Raw genomic sequence first — 20,116 nt, forward strand, 5'->3', positions numbered from 1 at the left:
TGCATTTACACTTTTAGTTTGTGGAGGTTTTACTAAAATACATAAATTTTACCTTTTATCCAGAAAAAAGTTTTCATGTCAGACCTTTTATATTTAGCTGCAATAAACACCTTTCCAACATAGACAATGACCCAAATCTGATACATGAACATATGATGCAAACATCGTCCCAAAATGAGCAGAAATCTGACTGCCTGCTACATACTATGTTCTTTTTTTAAATTAAAATCTCTGGGGACAGGTTTACTGTTTATCTGTCCTACAATAATTAGGACATTAAACATATATTTGTTCATGTTGTTAATGCATATATTTATAAGTTTATAATTAAGTTTATCATTTTCGTACAATTTCAACCTGTTAAAAAAATTGTTAGAAAAAAAACAACTTAATAGGCAAATCTTTCTCTTAAAAACAAGCAGCAACTCCATGTGTTCAACTTTTTGGGAAATATGTTTTATTTTCTTTTTTTTGTATCCACCAAAGTTGAGGAATTTCCAGATTTTTTTTAGACTAAACATATCAAACCAACATAAAACATCTCATACCAACTGTCATACATGACAGACATGATAGGGGCTTGTTTTGGAGACCCTGAATGTGGGCACCCAGAAGTCACTGAATGAACTCTAAATATTTAAGACCGTGTGTTTGAAAACAGCAGCTTGGCAAAATCTACAATTTTCAAACCTTAACCCAGCTGATTTGATCATAAATTTATGGTCTATAAACAATGCCTATGTTGTATTTATAATAAACATGTCTAACTGTAGTTTTAATTCAGATTTCTATTTAATCTCAGCGATTCATTTAGCCACCAACTGATAAAGAAGCTTTGACTCTGGCGACATCTATCTTTGCCTTTGAAAACAAAGCAAAGAAAATCAGAAGCCCTGCAATTCACTTTGCAACCACTGAGAGGCAGTGTAGTACTGATGCCAAAGTTCCAGCTTAAGAAAGAAGTTTAAATATTTTTTAAACATGATGTGTTTCCATGCTTTTCAGAAGCTTATGTTAGTAACAGGGGGAAATACATGTACAAGTATCTCTCATTGAATATGTATATACTACTTTTCTAAATGCTGTAATTGGAATGATTTATGTTTAACCTTGAGTTGTTGATCATTTGAATGAGCTCCAGGATAATGGACAGAAAAGTGCCCTTTGGTCTCTGATCACACAGTCTACCTGGACAGTCTACCTGGATTATTCTTGGATTAAAGAGTCCTCCTACTTCCGATCCCCTTGTGAAGAAATCCTAGCTGTGGGAATTCAGAAATAAACTTGTTGGACACCAAGTTCTCATTTCCCTAAACCATTTGATTGTATCAGCAGGATTGTCACTCTACTTTTGGCTCAACTGTTTTGTTTTGCTCTGATTGGGTAAGTAATGACTTGCACTGTGTATATTGCATTTTTTTTTGGTTTCCTAACACTTGTATTTCAAAGCTTAGTGAGAAATAATTTCATAAACATTCAGAGAAACAATCAAAGGTGGAAGAATCAAAGGACATCAGATTTCCCCCCATGGTTCTCAAACTGTGGTTTATGTAGCAATCTTAAGTTGTAATCTGTACTATTTACAAAGCAAACCCAAAGCAGATGAACTGATGACAGACAAACTGTGATGCACAAGCAGCACAAAGCATTTAAACACACTGATGTCAGCTTCAGCCAGTTAAAATATGGAGCACAGTGCATCATATTTCAAAAAAACCTCAACATAAGTTAACAATGGCAAACAAAGAACAAAAGCTGGTCAATTTACCTCAGAAGTGAGAACCTGGATCTGGAAGGTACATTTTTGCTTACCTGTTGTCTTTGGTAGGTGGGCCACCTGCTATTAGCTTTTTAAGAAAATAATGATGTATTTAGTTTTACTCTTGGGAGGCTGCTTAGTGAGGTAAAAGCCTGCTGGATGTTTTACTTGTCGTCTAGACCGGAGGTCTTCAACAGGGGGTCTGTGACCCCCAGGGGGTTCACGGAGGTAATGCATGGGGGTTGTGAAAGTTTTGGTTTATAAAATTTTTTTTTTATATTCTCCCCCCTAAATTTTAATGTCTTTAAATACACATTAACATGAATTCAACACACTGTAGTAAACAGATAAATGGAGACAGAAGATGTCTTCCAGTCATCAATGCACACATTCAGCGACACACAGGAGATCTTTCAAGCTGGGCACCGTTTCATTCACAACACCTGACCCATCAACCAGGAATCTGAATCAGAAATATTTTAATAATCCCAGGAAGAAATTACTTTCATTACATGACACCATCTGTAATAGAGTAACAATAGGACAAGTTTGATATAACACAATTTCATACAATATGGGTCCCTGCTCCATCTCGCCATCAGTTTGGGGGTCCTTGGCCTAGAAAATGTTGAAGACCCTTGGTTTAGACATCAGCAGAGTGTCCTGCTTATTTTCAAACTTGAAGATCTGAGTTTAGCTTACATTTTTTTTTTCTCATTCTTTTTGAAAACAACAAAATGAACCAGAAACAGTGTATGTCATGTTGTACAGCTGTTATAAAATGTTTGCCATTATGAACACAGTAATGTTTATGTTAATCTCTACTTTACAGTATATGGATCAATTTATTTCTGTTTTGTATCTCATTAATGGTGCCACCGGCTAAGTGTTTTATTGTTACCCTTCAAGAAAAATCCAATAGTAAAGCAAAAGCTGCCATTGACTCCTTTTCCTCATTTACTGGAGTTTTATTTCTGTTAAAAAGGACACGTCCCTTTCTGCTGTTATTATATACTTGGTTAGGAGGAGGGATTGCTGTAAAGTGAATGACTGAATGCTTATTGTCATTGAATATCTGCTTGGCTGCCTTCTTCCAATTGGTTTTATTAACTGAATTTGGCAGCAAACACTGGTGGGAAAAAATGTTTGCTCCCTTCCTAATTTCTATTTTTTTTTTCATGTTTTTTAAAATGTTTTGGAAGATCAAACCCATTTATTCTTTGTCAAAGGTTAAGGTTTTTATGATTAACGGAGAGAGAAAAATCCAAACCTACATGGCCCTTTGGGGTTAATATAACATGTGTATCATTTAGTCCTGGGATGGCCATAGAAAAGGATCCCCCCCCCCCCTTTCAGCTGCATGTGAAACATTGGAAGGTGGTTCCAGTGCAGCCTGTGCCTGGATGGGAATCTCTATTATTTCCAGCTGTGGATGGAAACTATTACTGAAACTATTGCTTTCTCCCTGATGAGCTTTAAAGTACAAGCTCACACATGATAAACACAGGCGCCTATGCACGTACTGTACATGTGCATGACCACGGACAGCCAGTCATACGCTCCGAGCCCAGTTTGAATCATTCAAGCAGATTAAATCCACTCTGTTGTCCTCTGAAAGAAAAAAGAGGGAGGGAGAGACAGGGAGAGGAGTGTTAGTAACGTTCACTCCTTCCTTTTCATTCACTTCCTCTCGTCTGCAGAACTGTGGAGACATCACTGGCACTCGTCTGTAAGTACCGTATAACTGCTTTACTAACAGAGCAGCCAGGTTTAGACTGACTGGGAAGGAAATAATACTTTCATACTAATGGGAACTTTTCTAAATGACAGATAGAGCTCAGCAACAAGGCTACAACTGAATGACTGTTCAAATGTTTTCTCATTTATGGTCACAGTGTTGCTCAGCAACTTTTCTTCAGTCATGTGTGCTGTATCAGTATTTATCTGTGTCAGGTTGGACCTGTCAGATGTGTCCAAACTTATCATCTAAAAACAAGCATTGAGGAATGTCAGAATTTATTTCTAAATTAACTTATGATGATTATGATTCAGAATTGCTCTTTTCTACCAAAACACACCTGGATGTTTGGTGTTCTGCATGATGCCTACAGTTTCTTTTCTTTTTTTCTTCTATGACAATATATCTGTGTTTAATGAAAGGTTCCTCCAGTGATTTCTGCAGGCTTGTTGCCTCTTGTCTCAGAGAACCTGATGGCATAAATAATAGAAAACAAACAAAGCAAAAGCCCGGGGACATAATCAGCAAGTGATGTAGGTTTCGATTACATAACCAGTTTATGTCATGGTTTGTTTGCTCACTGGAATCTGCTGTTAGCCTTTTAATGAGACTCGGCAGCGTGCTGGCATTGGGTTATAGGACAGCGGTTGGTCTTTATGGCGCAGCAAAGGTCTGCTGGAATCCATCCATCACCTAAAGCTCCAGATACAGAACCATACAGAACCATGTTCCTTCCTGTCTAACTCGCCTCTGTTTGCTAAGTAGAAAATGGAGCTATTTGTTTAGCAAACAGACTGTGTGAACAAGCATTCGTCGAACAAAACTTCCCAATGTCTTCCTGCTTGATGACTTATTTAGTTGCAGAGCGACAGGTTGTTAAATGCAGTCACTACAGGGTGAAAGTCTGCTCAGCTGTATGCACTTCATAGAGTGACCTTCCTCTTTGGAGCCTTTATTACTCAGGGTGCCCAACATGTTCAGGAGCCAAAGAGGTTGGAAAAAAACAGCCCTATGAACAGCAGAGGCACAGTAAATGGATATCTGCACCTGGCTTTGCTCTACTGAGCCACAACACTGAATTATTAACAAGATCAGTCTCTTAGTTTAAAAGGGAAACTAGATGGTATAATGAAGGTATAACAAATAGATTACATATGGTATCTGGAGGATAATTTTTCCATGACCAGACCTACACAGACAGTAGAAGCCCAGCTGGGTAATAAAGCATGAATTACCTCCTCAGGATGTCAATCAATTCAACCCTTTTAAAGAGAGAAAAATCCTCCTGACTCTGCTCTGGTTGGATGAATAACATGCCAAGATGCACAGTAGAAAACACCATAAGGAATTAATAACTTCATTCATTCATTCATTCATTCATTCATTCATTCATTCATTCATTCATTCATTCATCCATTCATTCATTCATTCATTCATTCATATGCTTGTTTTTTCCTTTGTTTGTTTGTTCATTCATGCTTGTTTTAGACAATTAATTAATTTGTTTGTTTATTCATTCATTTGTTTGTTCGTTCACTAGTTCATTTGTTCATTCTTTGATTTGTTCATTCATTTGTTTATTCGTTTTTTAGTTCATTAATTTATTCGTTTGTTTGTTCATTTGTTCGTTCATTCACTCGTTCTTTCATTCATTCTTTAATTCGTTTATTCATTCTTTCTTTCATTAGTTAGTTTGTTAATTCATTTATTCATTCTTTTTTCATCCGTTCTTTCATTCATTCATTTGTTTGTTCGTCCTTTCACTCGTTCCTTTGTTCATTCATTCATTCATTCATTCATTCATTCATTCATTCATTCATTCATTCAATAACCAAGCTGAGAACAGTATTTTTACTAAAACAGCAGCAGCAGAGTTTAGGTGCAAAGATCACGCAATAAATTAATCAGTTAAATTAAGTTTGTACCAAAACATACAACATAGAACATAGTTAGCTGGGGACATTAGATTGTTTCCCACGGCTTCGAATTCCTCAATTGATATTAAAATGTTCTGGCTTCCCTTTTGAGTTAATAGATTTTAAATCATATATCAGTAAAAGCCTGAGGGGTCTTCAGCCATGATGGATACAGTTGAGGATGGCGAAGGTATTTTTAACTGGCATGATGATGTTTATTCTGCTGTAGTAATTTATCTATTTAATTGTTCTTATTGAATCTCCACCATTTGTAGATTAATTTGACCCTAAACTGTAACTCACCTTATAATAAACTTTTTTTTTTTTTTTTTACAGATAAACTGCATATATAGGGCCAAAATGGGTGCCCTTTCAATGTTACCATACAATTCTTTTATATTTATTTTTTTATTTTTTTGTCCTAAAAAGCACTGTGTTAGTGCTGCCCCTCATTGGGTTGAACTGGGGCAATTAGAATTTCTCTAATGGTTCAAATATGACATGCTTTCATCATCATAACCCTGTATTCAGGTATAAAGCAGACCCTCTAAAGCTTGGTGTATGCTTGATGCAGGTGATATTACTGTATATCCTCAGCAGGGTGTCTGTGCAGACAGGATTTTTTGAAGTCATGTTTTAATTACAGTAGCTCAGCATGGAAAAACATGGCGAGGGAGCAACAGCTCCTATCATCAAGGGTTTGCAAATGTAAACATTTTATGACATCCTTGAATTGAGCTCATAAATACCACCAATATCAACAGATTGTGGGAAAATTCCTGGACTGTCACTCTTGGATGATTACTGTTTGTGCTGAACACGCCTCCCTGGAGCTGGAGGAGTATAAAATATCGCAGACGCTGTAACGGGTGGCTCATTTTCTATGCAGAAAATTAGTTGCCCGTAAGTGTGTCAAGCATAAGCCAACCTTAAAGCTGCCACCCTCATTGTAAGTCATGCCGTCCTCCTCTGCCTTGGCAGCACTGGTTTTGTGACATTGCTGTCAGCCTCTTGAGTCAGCTGCTTGAGCTGACATGGCGTGAGCCTGTTGGGCCTCCCAAAAACTCTAGAAAGATATCCTTAGCGTAACTAGCAGTCTCATTTTCATTCATTCTTCATGCTTCAGCCATGCTAAGCCAACTCAGGCTATCCTAACTTTCTTTTCTTGACCACACCTTTACTTAACACTTAGCCCTGCCACCAAATCAAAATGTCTTGGCACCGACCATTTCAGTGGCATTTTTCTAAATGTGGCTGGAGGTGGTGCTGTTTTACATGGGGTGAGTTACACTTGAAATAGTCAAGTGATTTCTCAGTACTTAGGCAATGACTGCATTCTGAACTCATACTGCATTAACACAAGCAAATATTGTCTTCCTGACTGTAAAGTGTCTGCATTTCTTTTCTCACCTTTTTCCTCTGTTATACACTGAAATTATGTATTAAGTCTGTAGCACAGGCGCATCCATCATTGGCCAAAATATCAAGACTTGACTATTAATAAGTCAATCTACCAGCTGATGCAGAATTTCTTCTTTTTTAAAATAACTAACATTTTGGTTGCTAAACTCTCCTGAAATCAACACAGTATTTTTGTATTTGACCATAAATTTTTTTCTGCAGCCATGGATAATATAGGTGAACAACGTTTAGGAAGGATTTTAATTTAAAATAGCAAAATAAAAAGGAGGAAAACAATCAAAAATGCTCTCTGTTTTCTAACTAAACACTTTCATGGCATAAGGAAATTAGTTTATTTTTTGTTAGCAGAGTAGATTCTATATAAAAGATCTGAGAAGAGGTCTGAGGCAAAAGTCTTTTTTGGTAGAAGGCTAGAGTGATTGAAAATATGCCCATGCATTTCAGCCAGAAGGGCAGTCTGCTCTATTGTTAGTTTAAAAAAAATATTGAATGCAGATGTTATATTAGTTGAATAATTTTTAAAAACTTGCAAACAAATTGAACATTGAAATAGTTTTTACATTTGTAATAAAAAAATAAATCTGGTGTTATACCCTATGAGCACTGGTCAACTTTCCAATATGTTAAGTACTTCAGACAATCTTGCTAAATGTCCTTCTTTCCCCTTCACAAAAGCACAGAATCCATCTTCACCTAAGTTAAGGGGGAAAATGTATTTCATCTGCAGCTGCAGAATCAGAGTCAAAACTAGTTTAATTTCAAGCTTTGTCTCGATTGGCAAAAACTGTAGGCAAACTGGAAATCCTGGTTTTTAACTGCACTGGAACTGAGAGCAAAAGCAGCAGTTTGTTCTTTTTTTGGGCTGTTGTTTGGTGATATGCTGTTACAATCTGGGAATGGTGCTGAAATTTGACTGACTTATCTGTGCACAGAACACTTCTCCTGCTTTGAATAATTTGCCTCTGCCATGGCAAATAACATCTATCAGGGCTCCAAGCTATTTTCTCAACTTTGGCATCCAAAATTACAGCTGCTGTGTGTTTGAGTGTGTGTTTGCGTGATCATGGGAAACAAGTCTCTAGGACTTGTGCTGTCAGTGCCTGACTATGTGGGATAGAGTAATCACCTTGAAACCTTTCCAGGAATACAGCAGGAACAGAAGGGTCTCTTTTTCTCCTATCAAGCTTTTGGCCGGGCAGAGACCTGGTCTTTGGCTGCACACACCCACACCTTTACACACACAAAGACATGTCTACAAAAGGAGAGTGAGGCATAAGGGAGTTAAAGTTAGGACTGGACATCAGGGAGTCATGGAGCAGCATTTTGGGAGGGGAAGGTGATGAATTATTTGCATTCCCCTCCAGTTAACCTCTTCCTGCAAATATATCACCTCATCACAACAATGTGAGGAGGAGGTGCCCTTAGAAACTGACAGGCCAGGAGGACCTGGGGGTGCCTTTTGAACATAGTGTTGAAGTGGGTTGCCATGACAATGCCTGTCAACCGGGAAGTCCTCCACGAAGGCAGGCAGAACAAGGGCAAGTAGTGTGAGGGAGATTGTGTGTCCCAGCCAGTTCCAGAAGTCGGAGAGAGTGAGAGAAAGTGCAGAGAGGATCTACGGCGAGGTGTTGCGCTCAGCTGAGACAGACAGAAAGACCAGTGAGTTCACAAGTCAATGCCAACAGGGAGGTAAGTTCAATCAACAAATCTTTAAAAAGTAGGGGATCATGAGGTTGTATTCCTTGTGGATCTTTAGATGTGCTGAGAAACATGTTTGACTGTTCAGGTATTAAAGCCAAGTTCTGTGGCTCTGGTGTTTCTGGACTTTGGGAAAACAAGAGCCTCATGTAATCTCTTAATAATAATTGAACTTTATTGATTGATAGAAATTTCCCTCTGCATTTAATCCATCCCCTTGGGGAGCAGTGGGCTGCCTTCATGGGGTGCCCGGGAGCAGTGTGGGGTTAAGAGTCTTGCTCAGAGGGCCAGAGTGGCAGTCTGTGGGAGTGGGACTCAAACTCAGAACCTCAGCATTCCAAGCTCTATATCCTAACCACTAGACTGCCACTACCTGAAATCTGTAATCTGTATTCTTCTGCACTTAAAGAAAGATAGAATGGACATGCATGGAACTAGAGGATACTGTTTGTGAATATTTAATTCCAAAGATATTTATAGTAACCATAATTTGCTGGGTACTGCCAGGAAAGTTTTTGACAGAGTAAATACTTCCCTCCTGCTTCCATCCAGGAGCAGATTTTGAGCCTAATGAGCCCCAAACTGTCGAGGTGATTTTCACCGCTGACCCCAATTCTCTTTGTGACTCCTTTGTCATATTAGTGTGGGTCCAGCTGCCGAGGCGCATATCCACACCCTGCGCTCAGCTCTGAGGATGCAAAGTGACAGGCATGAGGATTTGGGACATTTTTTGCACTCTGAGGGTACTTTCCCATGCCCTGACTTAGAGACTGCAAACATACCTCACATAGAAAGGAATAAAATTATGTTAAAAGCACATCTTATTATGTTAATAATGATATGAAAAGGTATCAGATCCTTTAAATGTTTCTTTAGTTTTTAACTTTTTGTCAAATTCAAATGTTTGTTAATGGTTTGATATAAAATTCATGGGGAAATGCAGGCGTCAAAAGATAATCTCACACTCACTCAAACCATTGTGATGATTTAACAAGATTTTTGGAAAAACTATGAACTGATAAGAAAAAAGTTAAACTTTTGCACGTTATCGGTCCTCTTACATGTGACATAGTATCATGCAGTAATAATGGTGGTAGTGTGAAGGTTTGTATTTCCGTTTATTCTTCAGAGAGGGGAAACATTGGAAGCATGGACCTTCCACTCTAAAAGAGAAAAATAATGAAGATGTGTTTATTTACTAAAGCCCACGAGAATCATGCAATGGGACACTAATCCAAAACATGCCATCAACTCCGCCTATGTATGACAAAGTTTGGATGGGTGAAGTCAACATTTGTGTTTACATCTAGCTGAGTGGCTGTTGTATTATGTTTAATGGTCAGCTTTGCTCAACAACCCTCCACTGTGGCTCAACTAAAACAATTCTGCAAAGATTTCTGCAGAAAAAACATATCTGCTGCAAAAATTCCTCACATTAATGCAGAGGAGCCATTGCCAGTTCTTGTAAACCCTTGGTGTCAGTTATTCAAGCCAGGAGTGGCTTAAACTGACTGAGTTATGTTTTGATGGAAATAATTTCTTGGCTTGGTTTGGATTCCTGCTTTTACAAAAATACGTTGAGCACTGCTAAATGTAATTACTCAGATTATTTCTGTCTCTTATTAAACTCTGACATTTTTCTGACAAAAACCAAACAATTAAGGACATCTAAAGGAGGCGAATACTTTTTCACAGCACTGTATCTGCTTGGAAGGGGCTCCTCTTGTTGAGCGAGGCTTTGATTTATGAGCCTGGAGCTTCTTCTGGGAATGCATCGCCTCTCTATTGACAAGAAGCACGCAGACCCTAGTGTTGCTCGGTCCAGACAAGCACCATACAAGGAGGTGAAACACTTTCCTCCCTGATAAATTTGTGTATCTCCCCCTTGCAGCTACAACTACATATAATAAACCCACAGCTGCAGGACCTTGTATGGGCTCCGTTTGAACATCTGCAGGGCTGCAAAAAGGCAGCTCAGTTGTGTGATCAACCTCACAGATCTGACCCGTCACGTAACTCTGAAGTGACTCATTTATTATGTTTATAAAACATCCCGTTATTTATCCAATGAATGTGTTTGTAATTACTTCTCATGGCACTTTTTAGGGCCAGAGTTGCATGCTTTTACAACCATGTTATATAACATCTTTAGTACAAGCAATTAATGTTCTTGCAGGAGTGATAAGACTTGGCTGCTTTGATAATTCAGTTCACAAGTCGTGGTGAAATTCAGAATCTCTTCACCAAAGTCTTTCATAAAGGTTGCAGCAGTGTTCATGGCCACTAAGTCCTTTCATACTTTATCAGATTACATTTAAATGTTATTGTATGTTTTACCAGCACAAAGTAGTGCTCGATCATGCACTTGAAGACGAAAGTAAATTTTTTTTACGATCAGTATCTGAAAGGCATGTGATGCAAAAGTGAGTCAGTTTGTTGCAGCTGCAAGTCTTCATGGCATTTATAAATCTGTAAACTGAGATTTTTGTCCTATTTGTTGCTAAATAACTCAACCTAATTCAGATTAGATGAGACAGTGAACATCAATTTTGCAGAGGTATTCTCCAAATCATTACCAGATTGAAGAATGAATTTTGATTGGGTCTTTCAAAAGACTGATGTTGCTTTAATCAAAAGGAATCCATACTAGCTCTCTCTGCCAGTTGTTTCCTGCAGCTAGCAGCGTTTCCTCTGGGACTGCTTTGCATTCAGCTTTATCCATCTTCTCATTAACCCTGAACATATAACAAACCACAAACTCACAGTATGATGCAGCTTCTGCCATGCTTTACACCATAGGTGGTATATTCCTATCCCATGCTAACTCTTACTCATACCTCTATACCCCCTCTACTGCTCTTTCTGCACTTCCTTCTATCTTTTTGCCATGATTCTGACTAGGGATTTTCGTCTAGAAAGCTTATTGTCATATTAATGATAACTGCAACATTGTGTCTACTTTGTCGCTTTGGATGAAAAGCGTCTGCTAAATGCATAAGCATAAAAATATTCAGGGAGACATATTAGTTTTCCTGCTTTTTTGCACGTCAGCCGAAAACTAAAGGTTTTAGTCCGATCTCACCAGAGCTCCTTTTTAGACTTTTTCCCTGAAATGTACTTTTAATCATGCACTGCTTAGTGTTAGTTTGTCACGTAGAATCTCAGTAACAGACAAAGTTTGTGGTTGTAATGCCATAAAATGTGGAACTGTTCAAAGGCTAAGACCACTTTATAAGGCTATCCGTGTTAGGTTGAACATGGGCTATTATGTAGACGTAAGCACAACTTAAACAGCTCTCACCCTCTTGAGTCAATGATTAACCCTCCTCGCCACCCTGTGGACAGAGCATTAAGCATGTGCTAATGAATGCAGGCCAGTTTCATTAAAGTCCTTCCTCCCTGACTTAATGACAGGGCGATCCAGCCTCTTACCACAAATCATGTCTTAGCTGGTATTGATCACAGCAGTTGAAGGGGTCAGCCCTGCCACAGTTTCTGTTTAGCAGGCTGTCAACTTGACACCTATGTTGATGGGAACAAAAAGAGCAAGTCCTCTTCTGTCTCTGTGTGTGACAGAGGAGAAAATCCAGCCGGGTCAAAGTCTTCTCACTGAGACCTGGAGATCTCCTCTGGGAAAATAGAGAGGTTCATTGTTTGCTTTCATAGTAATCTTTTCCTGTTTCACTACTCTTGAGCTACTGTTAATATTTGGGGCTTTCATTGTGGTTCAAAGGAACTGCACGGGTGTGGTTCAGTGCACTGACCTTGGAGCTGCTGTGTTGGTCAGTTTTGGTTCAACAACTGCAGATAACACATTTTCATCCACCCATTAAAAATACTAAAAGAGAGAAGATAATATTTTTTTATTCAAAGCATGTTTGCTTGTAGAAGATGCAGTGAAACATCTGGTTCAGATTGCAACTGTTTTTTTTGTTTTCTGGGGGACAGATGCATTTTCATGTCAAAGTCTTCTGATTCTCATTTCCCAGGTCCTTAGCTGCGTTTAGCTGAGCTAAATGGGAAACATAAGCAGATGTGATGCAAGCTGGAAACATAAAATCCAGTTAGAGTGAAAGCATGTCAAAAACAGAACATCGTCTCCTTCACATCATGCCCTTTTATGGTTGTGTTTTCTTCTTCCCCAAGTCTGATCTGGTGTTGATGGACCCCTCACCTTGCAGGGGGTATGGCTTGTAAATATGTTAACTATGACGTTCACATTTCACACGGATTGCATGCAGGTTCTAAAGTCTAGCAGTCGTCTGGAAGGTAAAACTACCTCCTGAGCTGAGTTTTAGTAATTACATAAGAATGCTGTGAGCATTTTGGAAGAAATTTGGAAGAGTTTTTTCACACTTAATAACATCTCTGAGTTTTCCTTATTAGGTAGGATCCTATTGGCTGTTTTCAAAGCAGGTATGCATAAGGGCCAAAGAACTTCTGGGTTGAATTCTTTTGCCTCCAAGAGAAGCCAGAGAGAGAGAATGTTATGACACAAGTTTGTAGGCTACAATAGGAAATAAAGCAGATAAGATTCTTCTTTAAAAAAACAAGCACAGATAAAAATAAACAGACTTTTCAAATAACTTGTGCTGCAAAGTACCTATATGCAATTTAAGAAGGAAGTTTTGATCTGATCTGATTTGATTAAATAATGTTTCGAAGTTTAAAGAATATATAATGGGTAAATTCGGCAGGTTGCAAAAAAATCTGCTCACTTAAAAAGTACATTTGAAAGTCTTTTTTTTTGGTACAATCATTTAGATGAGCTTTGTAGAACAAAATTCCACAGTAGATGGCTGGAAAACATACAAAACATAGAAGTTTTCCATATGGCTGTTAATAAGATTATGCTGTTCGTCGAATGATTATTAGGAATGCAACATCAGCTCAGCCTCTTACAGTAAGTTTGGCTTTTCTGTACAGCTGCTCAATCTTTCCATAAAACACCAATGACCTCATCGGGAGGTCTTCATCTCTATTTTTGGTTTAAATGTGGGGCATTTCTTTTTTTTTTTTTTAGCAGACAGTATGCTGGGTTTTCAAATACATCTGTTAAATTAGGATAGTGATGTTTTGAAAATTGAACTGACTCATGCCAAGAAGCAATTTGTTAATAGTCTGAACATTTCTAGAAAGACCCATTTTATAATCTAAAGTATTATTATAAGTCTTTACTTTTTTAGTAGCTCCATTACTAAGTGAAACAAATGATATAAATCAATCTCAGACAGACAGACATGTTTAAAGATTTGACCTCTGTTAGCTATGATTATTTTCTACTTACATAGAAATGTAATTTGTGTGTGTTATACTCTACTTATATGCAAATGATGGTTTTTACATAAGAAATGTGGGTGAAAATTGTAATATCTGCTTGAAGGTTGTTAATTGCAAAATGCACATTTAAGCCTAAATGAACATAGACTTTGATTTATTGAACCTTGCCACTGATTGTAAAACAGCTTGTAAATATTTATCTAAAGCATTTAAGGCAAAAATACCTCATCTTGATTACTCCCATGATCTTCAGGGCCTTAAATTAGTAGAAACATGATTTTCTTTACATTCTGTTACAATGCATCCACAAACCTCAAGGTATTTCTTGGGATTTTAAGGGATTTTTCAAGGCAGATTTGTACCATGGCTTTGTAATCAGCCCATTTTACTAATATACTTTTAAATTTAAAGCAGCGCTTCTCATTATCTTTGGAAGATGCATGGTTAAAAAACATCCTCAGGATATTTGTTAGAGAATATTAGCATTGCAATTTTGCCATAGAGGTCAAATGTTTCAAAAACATAAAATAAAATAGTTAGATAATGAATAAGATTTAACACTTGGGTAAAGTTATCCTCTTAGCAGGACGAAAGATAGGGCGAAAGATAATGTCATGATCTTGGTTCCGGCTGGCCTAATTGCTCATTCCATTCACCTATCTACTCTGCCTGGTTGCTCATTATCAGTCATCTGATCCACCTGCTCCTGCCTCTATTTAATGTACTTGCATCCAGATATCATGGCCAGATTATCCTGTTCTCATTCTCAGGGGCCAGTGGAGAGAGGGTTTTTAGCGTACCATAGTGTCTCTAATTTTCTAATCCTGACCTGATCTGCCTATAATCCACTGAGCGTGTCTGTTCCTGTCTGATCTCAGTGGAGAGAGTGGTTTCTACCTTACCATAGTGTTTCTGAGTACCTGATCCTGACCTGTTCTGCCTCTTAAACACTGAGCCTTCCTGCTCCCATCTGAACGTTTGCCCTGAGCTGTCTGTGGACTCCTGGAACCCTAAACCAGCCTGTTCTTATTCTGATTTGTAATCTTGACTGGGATTCTGACTCGGTGACCTCTGAGCCTTCCTGTTCTGATCTGTTTCCCCGACCTTGCTCGGACTCCTGCTTGTCCTCTGGGACTGCAGCATCAGGGACACCCTTGGTGGCGCCCACCGCATTTAGTTGGCAGCTCTCCAGCTGGATTCTACCTCATTCTCTGGGATGGACTGAACTGTTAGACCAGAGCTTCAGTGATAGACGGCCTAGCCGCGGATCCACAGCCCGCTCGTTTTCAAATAAACCCTTTGAGTTATTCCACTGTGTCTCGCCTTGAATACTGGGTCCTTCCATCCTGCATTGTGACACATAAAGCCTGTGCTATATTAAAATGGAGCTAGAATGGCCTAGTCAGAGTAAAATATAGAATCTGTGGCAAGGATTTGAAAGTTGTCGTTAGGAGGGACTGAGAGTTGAGATATTTTGATAAGAATAAGAATCTGCAGTACACAAAAACAGGAAGGATTATAGAATATTTGTCAGAATTTTTGAAAACCATTAATCTTTTTTCATTTATTTACAATTGAGCTTCTTATATAGAATAAAAAAAAAAAAAAACCACCAACTGTGGTTTAGTTACACAGCAAGATGAGAAAAACTTTAAAGGGTGTACTGTATATCTTCAGTAAGTACAGCTTCTGTAAGGCAGAGACGTTTCTCATTGGAATGAATGCTAAAGAATCTGTGTTCCGGTTTCTGATGAAATAACTTTAAAAATGACTCATCCTGTCATTTGTCCTCCGTAAACGGATTTTTACAAATATCAGGATGCCATTATAGAGGAGGTCGTGGAAAAACAAGAGCAGCATGTAAAAACATGCTGGCATAATCTTAAGTCATTATTTGTAACTATGTTGTTTGCACGGTTGGATGAATAATCCAGCAACTTCTATTGAGGATGATGAATCAGTTAGCATGCCTAAGCATTCATGATGTTGTTGTTATTACAGTCTCCTAGTCCGCCTGTCTTCCTGTCTTCCTCTTCTCTTAACAAACTGGATGTTGGCTCAGTAGTTGTATGAGCTAAACTGGCAGACCAAAAGTTTCTCATTTGAATGGTTTATGGTAAACTCTCTGATACTCTGCTGCAAATGCCACATGGAAAACACATTAGTGCAAACTATGTCAGGCAGCTTTCAGGCCGTACTAGTCTCGCCAACACTTATTCTGCACTTTGACGCCAAGTTGGAAAGCTGTAGCTTTCAGGGAATTGCTTTTTTTTTTTTTTTTCAAGAAAAGAAAACAAATCTCAAAATGAAGCCCCTGCTGCAAAATCTGATCTCAGTTATTGTCAAAAACTTTGTCGCTGTGGTAACATAGGGTTTGACAACAATACAGGTTGTCTGATTTTAAATAACCTGGCACCGTTCACTCATAGGAGCTGTAGTTTCCATCCCTGCAAATTCATCATGCATTATTTGGCTGCCTGCATCCCTCAGAGGTATAAAGAGCTTCCCCCTCACTATCTATGTGCCTTTCATGTTGAAATAGCTGCCCTAACTGATACAGCACATAACTTTCAATAATCGTTCTTCATTATCCGGCCTCATTACAGAATTGTTTTACTCATGTGAGTCACTCCTTTTGTTTTGGGTGGGTTTTTTTCCCTGGTTGCAGGGAAATGTGGGTGACGTTGACTTTCCCTCGCTGTGATAATGGCTGGATGGGATAATGGAACAATTGTCAAGTTTGCCTGGGAGAAAATAGCAGAGTTACAACAGAGAGGCCCAGGTTCATTACTCATGAATTTTGATCACTTGGGTTGAAAGACACATAAAATAAGATAAAGTCTTAAAACATTCAGACAGCCTTCTATTAACATGGATCATTTCATGATAGTAAAAAAATCACCTAGAAAAGTTGTCTTCACTTACTTTATGCAAAGTTTATCAGTTAAACAAAACATCACACAAATGTTTTCTTTTCAAGCTTTTTAAACGGTTTAACTTAAATAAGATAATGATTCTCTATGCATTTTTCTACCACGTCATGCCAGATAATGTAATTATTTAAAAATTATCTAAAATATTACAGTATATTTGGGATTTAAATTCATTCATTAACTCGGCTTAACCTGTCTGACTTTGTGATACATTTACAGAGAAAACAGCATTTTTCATAAAGACCTGACAACTATGGAGCTCTTACTGACTTATTTTGCATTATATCTTAAAGTGGAAATTACTCCTTAATCCCTCTGCGTATAAAAACGTCCTCTATTTGCAACTGTGTCAGCATAGCTTGCTCTTCAAAAGATCAACAGACACAAACACAATCACACACACAAAAAGTAAATCATGAGATAAAAGTCTTTCATATTTCTTTAATAGGTGTACAAGGAAAGTTGAAGTTGAAGTTAAATATTCATCATGTGTCTTTTCAGAAACTCCATGCTGGGAGCGAAACATTGATCTCTGCTACAGAGGAATCATAGCTGATCATATGCAGACTCAGGTAATGTATCTTTATGTTTAATGGAATACTTTGTACCAGTTAGGGGTATGGGCTATGATGTGCTACAAGAATACACTTCATTTAACTAGAATTGCGCAGTCTACATTTATATTATCAGTAGAGATTCCAGAGTCAGGCTCCCTGGGTAAGCCCTACTTTTGTTGCACCAACAGCCAATCAAAATGCAATAAATTATTTTAGATTTAGGGGTTGGATAAAATCCAGTGCAGTTTGACACATAGCACACCTCCCCATTCACAGAAGAAAACATGAGAACGCCACCTTAGCTCATACAGAAACACAATTGATATTGTATTTCCACCACATTACAGATACATTGACATTATTTCATTTGTGTCTCATTCAGCTTTCTTTCCAATGAGACTTAAAGCAACAGCATGTGACCCACCTAAAAAACCAATACCACTTACATCACTCACCACTTATGTCCAGGACCCTGATCTGCTGTATTTTACTTGGCATCAACAGATTTAGTCCCAACTGGTGTTTCTGCAGGATAAACACAACATGACTACTAAATTGTGCATCAATCATAGCATTTTTTAAAATAATTTTTTTATTGACATTATTGAACATACAGCTGCAAACTTTAATAAGTTAGGATTATTATTATTATTCCTCTATGTGCTTGTTAAAGCCTAATAGTAGCAGCCATAATGTTTTCCTGAGCAATTTAGTCTAATTAGGTCACAGAACACAGAGCTTTCCATTAAAATGATCCTCTCATCTTGCAGCAGTTTATCATGTTGTCTTGTGGAGCAGTTACCTAAAGTGCTAGGCTAAAATTAACATGTTTGCTCTAGGTTGATATGAACTGTTCATGATTAGGCTAATAATAAGTAATCATGTGTGAAGAAAACTTGGAGACAAAGTTGTTGTGGTTCATAAACTCAGAGCCCTGATTTGTATGTATTTGATAAGCGGTGTCTCAGCGGTTCTCTCTGCTGCAGAGCAAATTACATGATGCACTGATGAAGCTGCAGGAGTTTAAAAGTCATTATCAATGTAAATGGTTGAAAAGTCCAGATTCTTTAGGGCAGACCAAATAATGTATGATATTGCAGTTTTTTTCAGCCATGCACACAAAACGTCATAGCTGTGACAATGCACTGTCACATGACTTACTGCGGGTGAAGCTAACACCAAACCACAGACTTTGAGTGGGCTGATAACAGGGATTGGTAACAGTCAGGGACTATCCCATTCAGATTAAGATACCCTGATAACATCATCAACCAACTGTTTGACTTACATTTAAAAAATCAAGTCAGCTAAAAAGAAAAAAACAACAAGATTATTGTCAGTACAGTCTGAGTCACCACAGCAGCATGTCTTTTGTGTATTAGTGGGGCTGTTACTAAGAGACTGGTATTTACCCATGACCCCTGACAACCACAAAGACAAGATGAAAACACTCCATTCAAAATGGGAATGTTTCAATTGTGGGCTTAGACTCTCAATCATTTGCTGACCAAACAGGTCTGGGATCACCAAGGACTTAGAGGTTGATGTTTTCATCCTCCTCCAGTTATCGTGGACCCCAGCTCCTCCGATTCTGACTCCTGTTTTAGTTCCCTCCACCAACTCTACACTTCGAGTAAGAATTGTCTGCAGCTCTTGTGAGAGAAATTATAAACAAGAAAAGTTGAAACACCACTTCCCATTGCTGTTTCTTTAAATAAATTAGAGGGTCTTTTCATTTCAGGCTCCCCCCAAAGAGAACAGTTATTCTCTTGAGAGTAGCGGGGCCTCTAACAAGTTCACATGACCTTTTCTCAGAGCATTATTTAACCAGAGCCCACAGGAAGACACAACGGAGCAAAGTTCATGCATTGTTTTTATTCATCCATATTTTTCTTATTTCCTCTGTGTGCAGCAAAGTGCGGAAGTAATGGGCCATCCAAATGGCTCCCAGAATCATCTTTTTGGGGAGCCTGAGTTTCCTTCAAGTCAGCACATACTGACTTCTCCAGAACATGTGGTGGTCATCTCCCCTGGACTCAATACGCCTCCGCTGAACCCGTTTCGCTCCACAGGCCCAACATCTGGGGTTGTCAAGGTATGTTACAGCCTGCAGCCTAGTGTGATGGTTGTACTGATAATTAATGAGTGAGTGTTGGCCTAGAGGTTAAAGCAGTGTGCTTGTGCTCTGAGAAGGTTGCAAGTACCCAGTTTGATCACCACTCTAGGTCCCTGAGCCAGACCCTTAACCTCACACAGCTCCCTGGGCGCCATACAATGGCAGCCCACTGCTCCCTAAGGATATGGGTCAAATGCAGAGAATGAATTTCCCCATTGAGGAACAATAAAGGGATTTACATTTTTACTAAATGAATTATTTGAACAAGGGCTCCTCCCTGTGGAAAAAAAGATGTACTGCACTGCACAATTTATAGACATGCAAAAATAGTGTCAGCCATGTTTAAAGATGTGTATAAATCCTTAAAACATCTCCATTTCATATTGTTGCATCCATGATATGCAATGAACAGTTTTTTTTATATCTTAAACAAATAAAACTTTTATATAGAATCCAAGGCTTATTTTCATATTTGTGTTTATTCGAGGGGTCAGAGGTAAATGGAGGGGGTCCAACGACTCTGAGATTTGGATCATACTATGGACCTTCCCAGTCGCCAGGTAAATATTTTAAGTTTCCAGTCAATACCTCACCATATTGTTTTGCAATACAAGTTATCAAAAGTTATATGGAAATAATATTCAGAGAATATATATATATATATATATATATATATATATATATATATATATATATA

At 38.2% G+C, this 20,116-nt stretch overlaps 1 protein-coding gene across 8 annotated transcripts in view; it reads left to right on the forward strand.

Moving 5' to 3' along the window:
* Positions 1-3,334: 3,334 nt before the first annotated feature.
* Positions 3,335-20,116, forward strand: part of LOC107082314 (sorbin and SH3 domain-containing protein 2-like) — a 40,863-nt gene continuing 24,081 nt past the window's right edge. The window contains exons 1-4 of one of the 8 annotated variants that reach the window (XM_015370924.1): positions 3,335-3,488; positions 17,248-17,318; positions 19,216-19,398; positions 19,907-19,979. In XM_015370924.1, the coding sequence (XP_015226410.1) occupies positions 17,307-17,318; positions 19,216-19,398; positions 19,907-19,979 (268 nt within the window). In that variant the 5' untranslated portion in view covers positions 3,335-3,488; positions 17,248-17,306. Of the gene's footprint in view, positions 3,489-8,134; positions 8,525-17,247; positions 17,319-19,215; positions 19,399-19,906; positions 19,980-20,116 lie in introns of those variants that run through there. The other 7 variants (XM_015370930.1, XM_015370927.1, XM_015370926.1 and 4 more) reach the window with 7 other exon arrangements.

This window comes from Cyprinodon variegatus, unplaced genomic scaffold, assembly GCF_000732505.1.
Source record: "Cyprinodon variegatus isolate N-32 unplaced genomic scaffold, C_variegatus-1.0 Scaffold49, whole genome shotgun sequence".
NCBI lineage: Eukaryota > Metazoa > Chordata > Actinopteri > Cyprinodontiformes > Cyprinodontidae > Cyprinodon > Cyprinodon variegatus.